General features: G+C 39.6%; 1 protein-coding gene and 1 non-coding gene across 8 annotated transcripts in view; one reads left to right on the top strand and one right to left on the bottom strand.

Annotated features, from left to right (window-relative positions):
• SYNE2 (spectrin repeat containing nuclear envelope protein 2) overlaps positions 1-12,767 on the bottom strand; it is a 317,663-nt gene that overhangs the window by 80,532 nt on the left and 224,364 nt on the right. For 6 of the 7 annotated variants that reach the window (XM_065941349.1, XM_065941346.1, XM_065941351.1 and 3 more), the window contains exons 67-76: positions 12,417-12,599; positions 7,556-7,684; positions 6,896-7,017; positions 6,604-6,745; positions 5,037-5,168; positions 3,506-3,658; positions 3,175-3,384; positions 1,865-1,966; positions 925-1,044; positions 346-546 (exon numbers count right to left, since the gene is read on the bottom strand). In XM_065941349.1, coding sequence (XP_065797421.1) covers positions 346-546; positions 925-1,044; positions 1,865-1,966; positions 3,175-3,384; positions 3,506-3,658; positions 5,037-5,168; positions 6,604-6,745; positions 6,896-7,017; positions 7,556-7,684; positions 12,417-12,599 — 1,494 coding nt within the window. The remainder of the gene's footprint in view (positions 1-345; positions 547-924; positions 1,045-1,864; positions 1,967-3,174; positions 3,385-3,505; positions 3,659-5,036; positions 5,169-6,603; positions 6,746-6,895; positions 7,018-7,555; positions 7,685-12,416; positions 12,600-12,767) is intronic. The other variant, XM_065941348.1, reaches the window with a different exon arrangement.
• On the top strand, positions 9,490-9,597 carry LOC136172698 (U6 spliceosomal RNA). Its single transcript, XR_010664052.1, has one exon. It is a non-coding gene; the product is annotated as a U6 spliceosomal RNA (small nuclear RNA).

Below are 12,767 nucleotides of genomic sequence, written 5' to 3'. Positions count from 1 at the left end.
TCAGTTCTCAGTAAGGCCTTTCCTAACCTCCTGAATTCAACTCCCTCTATTAAATGCTCTTAAAGTAGTTAACCCAATTTCAAATTTAAATTTGTTTGAATCTCTCCTTGACAAAAAATGTCTTCTCAATCAACTAAAAGCTCCATAAATGTTAGGAATTGTCTATTTTCACTCACAATTATATTCTTAGAGTTTAGCAGAGTTCCTGGTACATGGTGTAATAGATGTTTGTTTAAAGAATGAAGGAATGATGTATATTTCACCAAGGAAGGACATGTATGCTCTCTGTTCACACTCAGAATAACTTACAGTCTATGAAAAGGTGATCTGACCCATGTGTCTTACCTTGTGATTTTGTATTTGAGCCTGTAGGGCAACTTTACTTTTGGTTTGTTGTAAATGGTCATGAGCAAGCTTTTCCTTTCCGATATTCACCAGTTCCACCATGCCTTGCAACAAAGCATCTTGCTGGCTCTCAGTGATGAAAGGGCTGCTGAGTTCGGTGTACCTGGCTCTCAGGATTCCCCACGTACTGTCAAGGACATCCTGAAAAGAACAGGTGTGCACAAACATTTCCACCCAACCATGAAAATAACCCAAGTAAAGCATATATATCTAAATTTCCATGGAGAGCTTCCCAGGTGGCTCAGTGGTAAAGAATCCACTTGCCAATGCTGGAGATGCAGGAGATGTGGGCCCTGTGTCAGGAAGATCCCCTGGAGAAGGGAATGGCAACCCACTCACATTCTTGCCTGGGAAATCCCTTGGACAGAGGAGACTGGCGGGCCACAGTCAGTGGGGGCACAAGGAGTTGGACAAGACTGAATGAGCACACAGTGCACAAATTTACTTGGTAGAAGAAAAATGCCTAACTCTTTACAATCACAGTGATTTATGGATTGAATATTTTCTGCCCAGACACACCTCTAATTTGTAGACCTCCTGGAGTAGAACATAAGGTAAATGAAGCCTCTCTCCTTCATCTCTTAGTTTTGCCACTCGGCTCTCAGAGTTCTGCAGCTCCACTGTGTATACATCCACTTTCTAAAGAGAGAGACAACACGAGAAAATAAAACCCTTTAATAAGTCAGGAGTACACATCGTCACTGAAAAAGAACTAAACAATATAGAAAAGAACTAAGGGAAAAACGAAAGTGCAACTTCTCCTCCATCCTCTCCAGTTCTCCCCAAAGATCCACAGCTGACGGTCTATTTCTAATGTACTCAAAGCACGTACTGAGAAGAGGTATACACGCATATCCTGAAATGCACAGGACTGCACATGTCGTTGGATTCTACAGTTTGCATGCCTTCCTTATCAGCTCCTCAGCACCTAGTCACAGTACAAACTAATCTAGAGCCTTTTAAGCAGACACAGTAAGGCTGCTCACTGCTTTAGCAACGGTCGGTTCTAAATGGACTTTCAGGCTATTTAGAGCCTTTTAGTTCAAGCAGTGCTGCCAGGTCCCTCCTTCAATATTCATACACATATTTATCTTTATGCTCTTGTCTTATTTCTTTAGGATAAGTACAAACCCAGAATGTAGAGCCGCAGCCTGAACACACTAGGTCAATTGACACTTGCTGTATAAGGGAATGGAGCTGCTGGATGAAGAGCATTTAGATTTACAATTTTGATATGCAGCCAAATGGTCTCTAGATGCTGGAGCAGTCAGCACCCCCACCCAAGAGGGTGAGAGTCTCATTTCTCAACAACCTTCCCAACACTGCACAGACTTGTATTTTAGGGAGGGATTCACAAGCACAGGAGTCTTATGGTGCTTGTGCAGACTTATGGAGTCTTTTATGCAGGAGACTCTCTGGGTCAAGGTTAAGTCAGTTTGAATTATTTTCACTTGATTACCTGAAGCTGTTCATCAATAGTCTGGCCACTAATTTCATTCAAAGACTGTTGTAGAGATGTCTTATTCTTAACAAGTTGATCATATAATCGCTTTATTTCATTCTGTATAAAAAGATAAATGTTGGAAACAATGAGAATCTCATTTAGAGCTTTGGAACCTTTAAAAAAATTTAGCTGTCCTTTAATTTCTGAGCTATCAGAAATTTCAAACATATGTCAAAATAGGGGAACCCCTGCGTTACCATCATCCATCAGCCTTAACAATTACTGATGACTGTGGCTGGTCGTCTCTCTTCTGCTCCCTCCCCCGAGTTTTCTTGGCTGCACCTGACTTCCCTTCCCTCAGATTATTTTGAAGCAAGTTCAAGATATCATATTATTTTATTAGTATATATTTCAGCATGTATCTCTAAATGACAAAGATTCCTCCCTTTAAAAATATCACAAATCAATAATAATTCCTTAGCATTATTAACTACCCAGGCAAGGTTCACATTTCCCTAATTGCCTATATTTTCTCCTTTTGGTTTGCTTGAATTGGGATCTAAATGAAGGCCAATAGGTGCAGTGGGTTCATGTGTCTTAAATCCCTCATAATCTGCTGGCTCCTTGCCCATCTCTCTTTTTTTGTTTCCGGGATTTTTTTGTATGGGGGTGGGGAGGAAGGGAGGCAGTAGTAGGAAAAAAAGGGCTACCTATTCTGTACAGCTTGCCACTGTCTGTATACAGCTGACCGCACTCCCTTAGCACCACTTACCATTTTCTTCCCTTGTGTCTAGATGACTTGGATTCTAGAGACTTGATCAAATTCAGGTTTGATTTTACAGGGAAGACCTCTTCCTAAGTGGTGGTGTGTTTCATTTCCTTCTCATTAGACAATTTCTAGCAGCTTCCTAACTAGTCCACCTGCCTCAAGTCTCTGCTCCAGTTCTCATTAGACAACTGCCAGCTGGATCTACCAGATACGTACACAAACTGCAAAACCTTTGTTCGAAAACTTTAATAGCTCCTCCTTACCTAGGAATCCTCCCAGGTGACACTTTTAGTGGTTGAATGTCATACAGGAAAGAAGCATTACTTTAGCACGACCTAACAAATTCATACCTGAGATTTTGGAAAGGACCTCGCTTTCAAATGGTCTCCAGCCATGAGCAGCTGAACTAACTGAAAGACCTTCATAGAAAGAGCCTCACTGCTTTCCTTAGCAATCCCCACTCGTGAATGCCTCTGGGTAGAGGAACGAACGAAGATCAGAGGTCTGTGCTATCACCTAACACTGTGCCAAAGCAGCCCGGTGCCCAGAATTGTACCTGATAACTGCGGGTATAGTCAAGGCCAGCTTTCAGAGCCTTGCTTCTAGAGGCAGCTGTAGCCTGGGTGTGCTCCAGGTAGACTTGGAGGTTCTCAAAACAGTCAAGGAACTGGATGGCGTTCTTGCCAGGCCAAGTCATGGCTTTTGAAAGATCATTCTTCTTGTCACTCATAGCTAAGTAAAGTTTTTTCAACTCAAGAGCCAGTGTCTGCAAAGTGGAGAGGAAGAAAGACACCGTGAACAAGTTCTGACCTTAAGAGAGGTTTCAGTTCTGGCTAACCAGCGCCTGTAGGAACAGCCAACACACGTGCTCGACGGATGCTCCTTACCTCGTAGTGCACCTGCTGGGTAGCAACATCCCCTCTGAAGAGTCCAGGTGTCTGCAGCATCTCCTCCACGCTGCCCAGGCATTGAATGAGGGTCTGAAACAGTTCAAATAATTTCTTATCCAGATTCGTGTACGTTTCTTCTGACACGTTTTCCTGAATCAAGAGAAGAAAAGGAAACACAGAAATCACTAAGATTCCTTACCTTCCTAAGCCTATATTTTCCCTGGTTTCCATTATAGTTTGCCATTCATGTTTTTTTTTTTTCCTAATAATTAGTCATTTCAAATACTTTGTGAACTAGGTAGCAGAATAAATAAATAAAATTAAGACATTAACTCTGACAGAAACAAGTTTAAGAAACTCAGTATTAGGTATTGAGTTGACTACTGAATAAAATTAAAAGGTAAATCAAAAGATGGACTTCTTTAGTGGGGCCGTCCAGCTGGAAGTGTGAAAGTGAAAGTGTTAGTCACTCAGTCGTGTCCAACTCTTTGTGATCCATGGACTGTAGCCCACCAGGCTCCTCTGTTCATGGAATTCTCCAGGCAAGAACACTGGAGTGGGTTGCCATTTCCTTCTCCAGGGGATCTTCCTGACCCAGGAATCGAACCAGGGTCTCCTGCATTGCAGGCAGATTCTTCACTGTCAGAGCCACCTACCCTCTTCCCACTGTTCTGTCTCCCATATTTTAATGTAGGAGAAAGTGGGTTAATGACACCAAGGATGGCCTGAAGAAGGAAGTCAAGAAACTTGAAGGGTTCATTAGAAAGAGGAACAGTATCTTAAAGATAGGGATAGTACAGCATGGTGATTATAATTAAATTAGGAGCCTGCCAAACCTATTAATCACCCAATGAGGACTGTTTCCTACTGTCTTCTTTGCTGGATACCTAAGCTATCCAGCACACCACCTCAGTGTTAAGCCAACTTAAGGTTGGAAAGCCTGCTGCTACTCCCTCCCTCCATCTCTTCTCAGCCTTGCAATCCCAGAGCCCCACTGCAGACAGTATTAATAGATTATGATCCTTGTTCCTGCCAATCCCAGACTCAGGTTTGGAAGCCTGTGTATTCTATGTAGCCACTACCAAATTTACCAGAGTCAGTAACAGAGATAAATTCTATTTGCAATTCTAGGACTCCTTCAATTGTACATCCTATTATTTGTTCAGTAAGGAAAATTATGGGCTTCCCAGCTGACTCAGTGGTAAAGAATTTGCCCGCCAATGCTGGAGATGCAGGTTCGATCTCTAGGTTGGGAAGATTCCCTGGAAGAGGAAATGGCAGCCCACTCCAGTATTCTTGTGTGAGAAATCCCATGAACAGGGGAGCCTGATGGGCTACAGTCCATGAGGTTGCAAAAGAGTTAGACACAATCTAGTGACTATGCACACTCCCTGGAGGTGTAAGGGTAAGCTGGCTCTGAGGGTAAGTTGAAGAATCCACCAAAGAAAATTATGACTAATTTACAATATCACATTTCCCTTCATTTTTGTTATTGCAATGAGGAAAATATATAATAGGCAGCTGCTACCTGTGCCTGAAGATTATTTGCTTCTTGACGCAGGTCTTCAAGCTGGGTGGTGTAAGTTTTCAGTTCTTCGGTTGCTGGGTATCTAAAGTTATACATGCTCACACTGGGTAGGACACTCATATTTGTGGTAACCTATATTTGAAAAAGGGAAATACTATTATGAAGAGTTAGAGATCCTGTTAATGTAAAACATCAAAAATGCCTTAACATGCTATCTTCTGAGTTTATCTTCTTGGTAAGCATTTTTTTCTATCTTGTCATTTAAAAGAAAAAAATGATTTAATTAAAATTTAAATATTTTAGACAGCTTTGAAAAGTCATGACAGGCTTTACTAGACACTTGAGGGTCCATTTAGATTAAAAAAATAAAAAACAAGGGAAAAAAGAAACTATAATTGAAAAATAGAGTAAAACCACTAATCTTTCCATCTGGAGCCATGCTACTGGACTTCCATGGTTAGCTCTTTCTTTCCCTGTTTACTGGCATACTCCTGGCACACAGCCAACTCTTAAATAGTATACAGTAACCTCCGGGGGCAGATCTGCGTCTTGATTTGTTATTGAGAAGCCAAATTAGTACTGAAAATGAGCTGTGATTTCAGAAGGGGGAATGACTCAGAGTTAATTTCTTTGCCAAATTGGAAAACTAACATATAAAGAAACAGGAGGGGGTGGTAGATGGACTCTGCTGGGGTGGGAGGGTAGAGAAAGAGGCATGGTACTCTATTCCTGGTAAAAGAACAACATACACGTTATAGCGTGTACGACAAGGAGAAACCACGACTAAAGTCCTCCCAATGAATTCAATTCAACTTTAATTGGTCAAATAAGGTTCTTCACAGAAGAGAAGAGAATTGAAAAAGCTCCCACCAGACTGGGGAACTGGGAGACCACTGGTAACCATTGCCCGGGTAGTCTGAGTGCAAAACTGAAGACACAAGCTTGACTGCTGGGAGCAGCGGTGCCATTCTGCTCATGGGCGCCCTGTTAGAGAGACACCCATCAGTAGCTGGCACAGTATGACAAAGATCATATTGGCAAAGATCAGGTATGATAAGGTGTGTTGATGAGAATACCTATAGACGGGTACCATCAGCATAGGGATCAGCACATGGCAGATTTCAAATAATCTTTTTATGAATGAATGACACTCATATAGCACTAAATCATTTTAAAGTGTTTTCTTTAAAACATATATGATTCATTCCCTTATTCATTCAACATATAGTAACCAAGATTTTATGATGTTCCAGTTTCTGCCCCAGGCACTCAAATGTGAACCAGGCAGACACGATCTTTCTTCTCATGCTGTCTAATGGGGAATACAGACAAATAAGCGGGTGTATAGTTTAGTAAGAGGTATGAGCGGGGAAGTCCACGGTGCTACAGAAGCAAAAAGGGAAGTGCAGATTTCCAGGAAGATGAAGTGTATGAAAATCCATCTGGCATTTTTGCTTTCTAAAGATAAATAAATTGCTTTCTGGAAATAATGCAGAACACACATGAGTGTTTAATGAATGCTTGTTGGCTTTTCACATTTATTTACACTGTATGTACATACACTGACCTGGGGTTGTACAAGCTGAGAGGGAGGGAGCCGTATTTTTGATGAGAGTTCATGGTGTAAATATTGCCACTTATCTCCACTTTGGCCCTGGCTTGACAAGATCAAGTCTGGAGCATCATTTTTGGGGCTAGATGTCTTACTGCTTTTAAGGAAAACAAAAGGTAAAAAGAATAATCAATGTACAAAAATTATATTACATCCAGACAGTGTTTATAAGTGATATTAAAAGAAACACTCTTAATTCTCCCAACTACAAAACTACTGAATGTCCGATTCTTTAAAAATATTTTACCTCGCAGATGATGTCTGAGTTGTATCTTTATCATGCTCGCAATACTGGGGCCATGTTTTGTTGGCATTAAATTCTATGAATTTGATTAAATCTTTTTGTTCCATTGGTTTTAACTCCAAAACCTATAATTGAATAAGATTCAAATGGTCCAATCAATCAAGGTTTTCATTTAGTACACAAGGGTTTCTTCTGTTGAGATCATCAGATTTGAAACCACTTCCTAAATCATTATTTACTATCTCTTGTTCATGTTCACATTTATTTTTCAAAAACTTATTTAAAATATTTAGACAATGACCAAGCATTTTTTTTAACATAATACTACACACAAGGAAAATCACCCCAAAAATACAAGCACATTTTGAAATAGGGAACAAAGTGCTGCAGTTGCAGAGATATATACCTGCTTGGTTTAAGATGCATGTTAAGTAGCCAAGTTCAAGTGTCCCCAGTGGTAGCAGATGAAAGCAAAGTAGATACTGCAGCAAATGCTCAAAACTCAGACCTGCTGCACACACAGGAACACCTGCACATCACACTTTCTATTCAGTCACGTAAGAAAACACTCCAGTGACCTTCCAGTATTTATTAGAGCTCAGTGGGAAATCCCACATAGAAAACTTTATTATTGTCCTTATAACTATTGGGGGCTGAAAATACCTGTTGCTGCTGGAAATCCTTTTGTCTACTGAATTGTGGCCTTTCGGTAACAACAGATTCAAATTCAGAAAGGTTATCCGGTTGGAGAACTTTCTGATGCTCTGAAGATTTCTTTAGTGTGGTAGAATGCTGCAAAACATTTTATGATGGCAGACTATTTAAAATGGTGATCCATTTCAATTCTAATAATGTGACAACACAATGGAAAAGTTTTATTTGAAGCAAATGACTATATTTTGTTAATTATAATAATGATATACTATAAATTAATGTACTTATTTCATAACAACTTCAAAAACCACTATATTTAATGAAGTGGTCATTTTATCATTTCCTCAATTTAATTCATCCAATGAATTACTAAAAGCCAGAAAATCTATTGCCCTTTTTTCTTGAGAACAAAGTGAAATAAATATAAAGAACAGACATAGTATTTTTTTTTTTTAATTAGTTGGAGGCCAATTACTTCACAACATTTCAGTGGGTTTTGTCATACATTGACATGAATCAGCCATAGAGTTACACGTATTCCCCATCCCGATCCCCCCTCCCACCTCCCTCTCCACCCGACTCCTCTGGGTCCTCCCAGTGCACCAGGCCCGAGCACTTGTCTCATGCATCCCACCTGGGCTGGTGATCTGTTTCACCATAGATAATATACCTGCTGTTCTTTTGAAACATCCCACCCTTAACTTCTCCCACACAGTTCAAAAGTCTGCTCTGTACTTCTGTCTCTTTTTCTGTTTTGCATATAGGGTTATCGTTACCATCTTTCTAAATTCCATATATATGTGTTAGTATGCTGTAATGTTCTTTATCTTTCTGGCTTACTTCACTCTGTATAATGGGCTCCAGTTTCATCCATCTCATTAGAACTGATTCAAATGAATTCTTTTTAACGGCTGAGTAATATTCCATGGTGTATATGTACCACAGCTTCCTTATCCATTCATCTGCTGATGGGCATCTAGGTTGCTTCCATGTCCTGGCTATTATAAACAGTGCTGCGATGAACATTGGGGTGCACGTGTCTCTTTCAGATCTGGTTTCCTCAGTGTGTATACCCAGAAGTGGTATTGCTGGGTCATATGGCAGTTCTATTTCCAGTTTTTTGAGAAATCTCCACACTGTTTTCCATAGTGGCTGTACTAGTTTGCATTCCCACCAACAGTGTAAGAGGGTTCCCTTTTCTCCACACCCTCTCCAGCATTTATTGCTTGTAGACTTTTGGATAGCAGCCATCCTGACTGGCGTGTAATGGTACCTCATTGTGGTTTTGATTTGCATTTCTCTGATAATGAGTGATGTGGAGCATCTTTTCATGTGTTTGTTAGCCATCTGTATGTCTTCTTTGGAGAAATGTCTGTTTAGTTCTTTGGCCCATTTTTTGATTGGGTCATTTATTTTTCTGGAATTGAGCTTCAGGAGTTGCTTGTATATTTTTGAGATTAATCCTTTGTCTGTTACTTCATTTGCTATTATTTTCTCCCAATCTGAGGGCTGTCTTTTCACCTTACTTATAGTTTCCTTTGTAGTGCAGAAGCTTTTAAGTTTCATTAGGTCCCATTTGTTTAGTTTTGCTTTTATTTCCAATATTCTGGGAGGTGGGTCATAGAGGATCTTGCTGAGATTTATGTCGGAGAGTGTTTTGCCTATGTTCTCTAAGAGTTTTATAGTTTCTGGTCTTACATTTAGATCTTTAATCCATTTTGAGTTTATTTTTGTGTATGGTGTTAGAAAGTGTTCTAGTTTCATTCTTTTACAAGTGGTTGACCAGTTTTCCCAGCACCACTTGTTAAAGAGATTGTCTTTTTTCCATTGTATATCCTTGCCTCCTTTGTCAAAGATAAGGTCAGACATAGTATTAAGCTTATGAACTCAAATTTCTCCTATGTCTGAAACATAAGTAGATTTTTTTTAAAAGAGAGAACATAGTGCTCGCTTCGGCAGCACATATACTAAAAATTGGAACGATACAGAGAAGATTAGCATGGCCCCTGCGCAAGGATGACACACAAATTCGTGAAGCGTTTCATATTTTTTTTCTGAGTTTATATTACTCTGGATTTTAGAGGTGTTAGCAATTCTATTTAGTAGAGATTGATGCATTATTGTTAAAGTTTTATCAGAAATTGGCACTTTCCCCTTGAAAGATGTTCATGACGTATTACCTGAAGTGTGTGATTTTTTCAAGTGTGTTGTTGAACAGAAATTTTTTTCTGTGGAAACATGTCTCTGAAATTTTAGTGTCCATCAAATGGGAATATACTAGTCTACTTACAACAACAACAAAAAAAAAAAAAAAAAGAGAGAGAACATATTAGGATAAAAAGGGTTCCATATAGCCTATATATCTGCAGGCAATCTTATTTCTGAAAATAGAAGTTCTTTAAGTAGAAACCACCATCTCATGAAGAATGGCTGTGAAAATTTGTATGGAAATACAAAAAACCTCGAAGAGCCAAAGTAATCTTAAGAAAGAAGAATGGAACTGGAGGAATCAACCTGCCTGACTTCAGACTCTACTATGTATATTATCTATGGTGAAACAGACCACCAGCCCAGGTGGGATGCATGAGTCAAGTGCTCGGGCCTGGTGCACTGGGAGGACCCTGAGGAGTCGGGTGGAGAGGGAGGTGGGAGGGGGGAATGGGATGGGGAATACGTGTAACTATATGGCTGATTCATGTCAATGTATGACAAAACCCACTGAAATGTTGTGAAGTGATTGGCCTCCAACTAATAAAATAATATTAAAAAAAAAAAAAAAAAAAGCCACAGTCATCAAGACAGTATGGTACTGGCACAAAGACAGAAATATAGATCAATGGAACAGAATAGAAAGCCCAGAGGTGAATCCACGAACCTATGGACACCTCATCTTTGACAAAGGAGGCAAGGATATACAATGGAAAAAAGACAATCTCTTTAACAAGTGGTGCTGGGAAAACTGGTCAACCACTTGTAAAAGAATGAAACTAGAACACTTTCTAACACCATACACAAAAATAAACTCAAAATGGATTAAAGATCTAAATGTAAGACCAGAAACTATAAAACTCTTAGAGAACATAGGCAAAACACTCTCCGACATAAATCTCAGCAAGATCCTCTATGACCCACCTCCCAGAATATTGGAAATAAAAGCAAAACTAAACAAATGGGACCTAATGAAACTTAAAAGCTTCTGCACTACAAAGGAAACTATAAGTAAGGTGAAAAGACAGCCCTCAGATTGGGAGAAAATAATAGCAAATGAAGCAACAGACAAAGGATTAATCTCAAAAATATACAAGCAACTCCTGAAGCTCAATTCCAGAAAAATAAATGACCCAATCAAAAAATGGGCCAAAGAACTAAACAGACATTTCTCCAAAGAAGACATACAGATGGCTAACAAACACATGAAAAGATGCTCCACACCACTCATTATCAGAGAAATGCAAATCAAAACCACAATGAGGTACCATTACACGCCAGTCAGGATGGCTGCTATCCAAAAGTCTACAAACAATAAATGCTGGAGAGGGTGTGGAGAAAAGGGAACCCTCTTACACTGTTGGTGGGAATGCAAACTAGTACAGCCACTATGGAAAACTGCGTGGAGATTTCTCAAAAAACTGGAAATAGAACTGCCATATGACCCAGCAATACCACTTCTGGGCATACACACTGAGGAAACCAGATCTGAAAGAGACACGTGCACCCCAATGTTCATCGCAGCACTGTTTATAATAGCCAGGACATGGAAGCAACCTAGATGCCCATCAGCAGATGAATGGATAAGGAAGCTGTGGTACATATACACCATGGAATATTACTCAGCCGTTAAAAAGAATTCATTTGAATCAGTTCTAATGAGATGGAGGAAACTGGAGCCCATTATACAGAGTGAAGTAAGCCAGAAAGATAAAGAACATTACAGCATACTAACACATATATATGGAATTTAGAAAGATGGTAACGATAACCCTATATGCAAAACAGAAAAAGAGACAGAAGTACAGAACAGACTTTTGAGCTCTGTGGCAGAAGGTGAGGGTGGGATGTTTTGAAAGAACAGCATGTATATTATCTAGGGTGAAACAGATCACCAGCCCAGGTGGGATGCATGAGACAAGTGCTCGGGCCTGGTGCACTGGGAGGACCCAGAGGAGTCGGGTGGAGAGGGAGGTGGGAGGGGGGATCGGGATGGGGAATACGTGTAACTCTATGGCTGATTCATGTCAATGTATGACAAAACCCACTGAAATGTTGTGAAGTAATTAGCCTCCAACTAATTAAAAAAAAAAAAAAAAAAGAATGGCTGTGAATTTTACATAGTAAGATTCTACTCATAGGATGCACATTTGCATTTATATACACAGAATGCTTTTAAAAGTCATAAGAATACTTTAACTATATGATGCTTTGATCAGTATATATAAATATTTGTAAATGGAAAACAAAATACCTGTGAAACAGGTTTTTGTGTTTCTGATGTTAAATTTTTAAGCATGTCTATAAAGGCTTCATTTTTCTAGTCAACCATGATTACACAGTTCCTTTCAAATACGAAGCTCCTTTAAAATTTATGATGAAAGGTTGCATAGATCTCATTATCAGCAAGAACAACAACCAACCCAGTCAAACCAACCCTAATCAAAGCAACACGATCACTAACAACCTAGATGGGAAAACTACACAGCAAAATGAAACCAATGACAAAAGCTAGGGTACCCATCCCTTAAAGTGTTAAGAGGCACAATTCTTTTTCACTTACTATAATTCCTCTGTAGTTGTTTCCTTACCTGCACCCAGAGTTCCTTCCTGATAGATATGCCTGTATTTACATACATGTCTATGCACAGTCATATCTTACCTGGTCCTCACTGTATTTCTCCTGAAGCATCATTTGGACTTTTTCCAAATTGCACTTCACAGTTTTCAGTTTCAGGGAAAGAGCTTCAGCCTCCTGTTGAGTGGCTCCACTGTCTCCCAGGCCCTGATCTTTGCAGTTCTCTAACAGAGAGGCCACCTTGTGCTCAATCTCTGTTAGCATAGCCTAGGAAGAAAATCATTTCATTAATCATAGTTTTGGTCTCAAACAAGCGTTACACTCCAAAATAAGTTAGATTCACTGTCTCTACACCTAAGTGTATATAAGAAGTTCCAGAAACATAGGTTGATAGGGACCTTGCGGGGGGAGAAAAAAAACAACTTCCACATAATT

The sequence above is a fragment of the Muntiacus reevesi genome, chromosome 7 (assembly GCF_963930625.1).
Source record: "Muntiacus reevesi chromosome 7, mMunRee1.1, whole genome shotgun sequence".
NCBI classification, from domain to species: Eukaryota; Metazoa; Chordata; class Mammalia; order Artiodactyla; family Cervidae; genus Muntiacus; species Muntiacus reevesi.
This window is presented reverse-complemented; position numbering and strand designations above follow the sequence as displayed.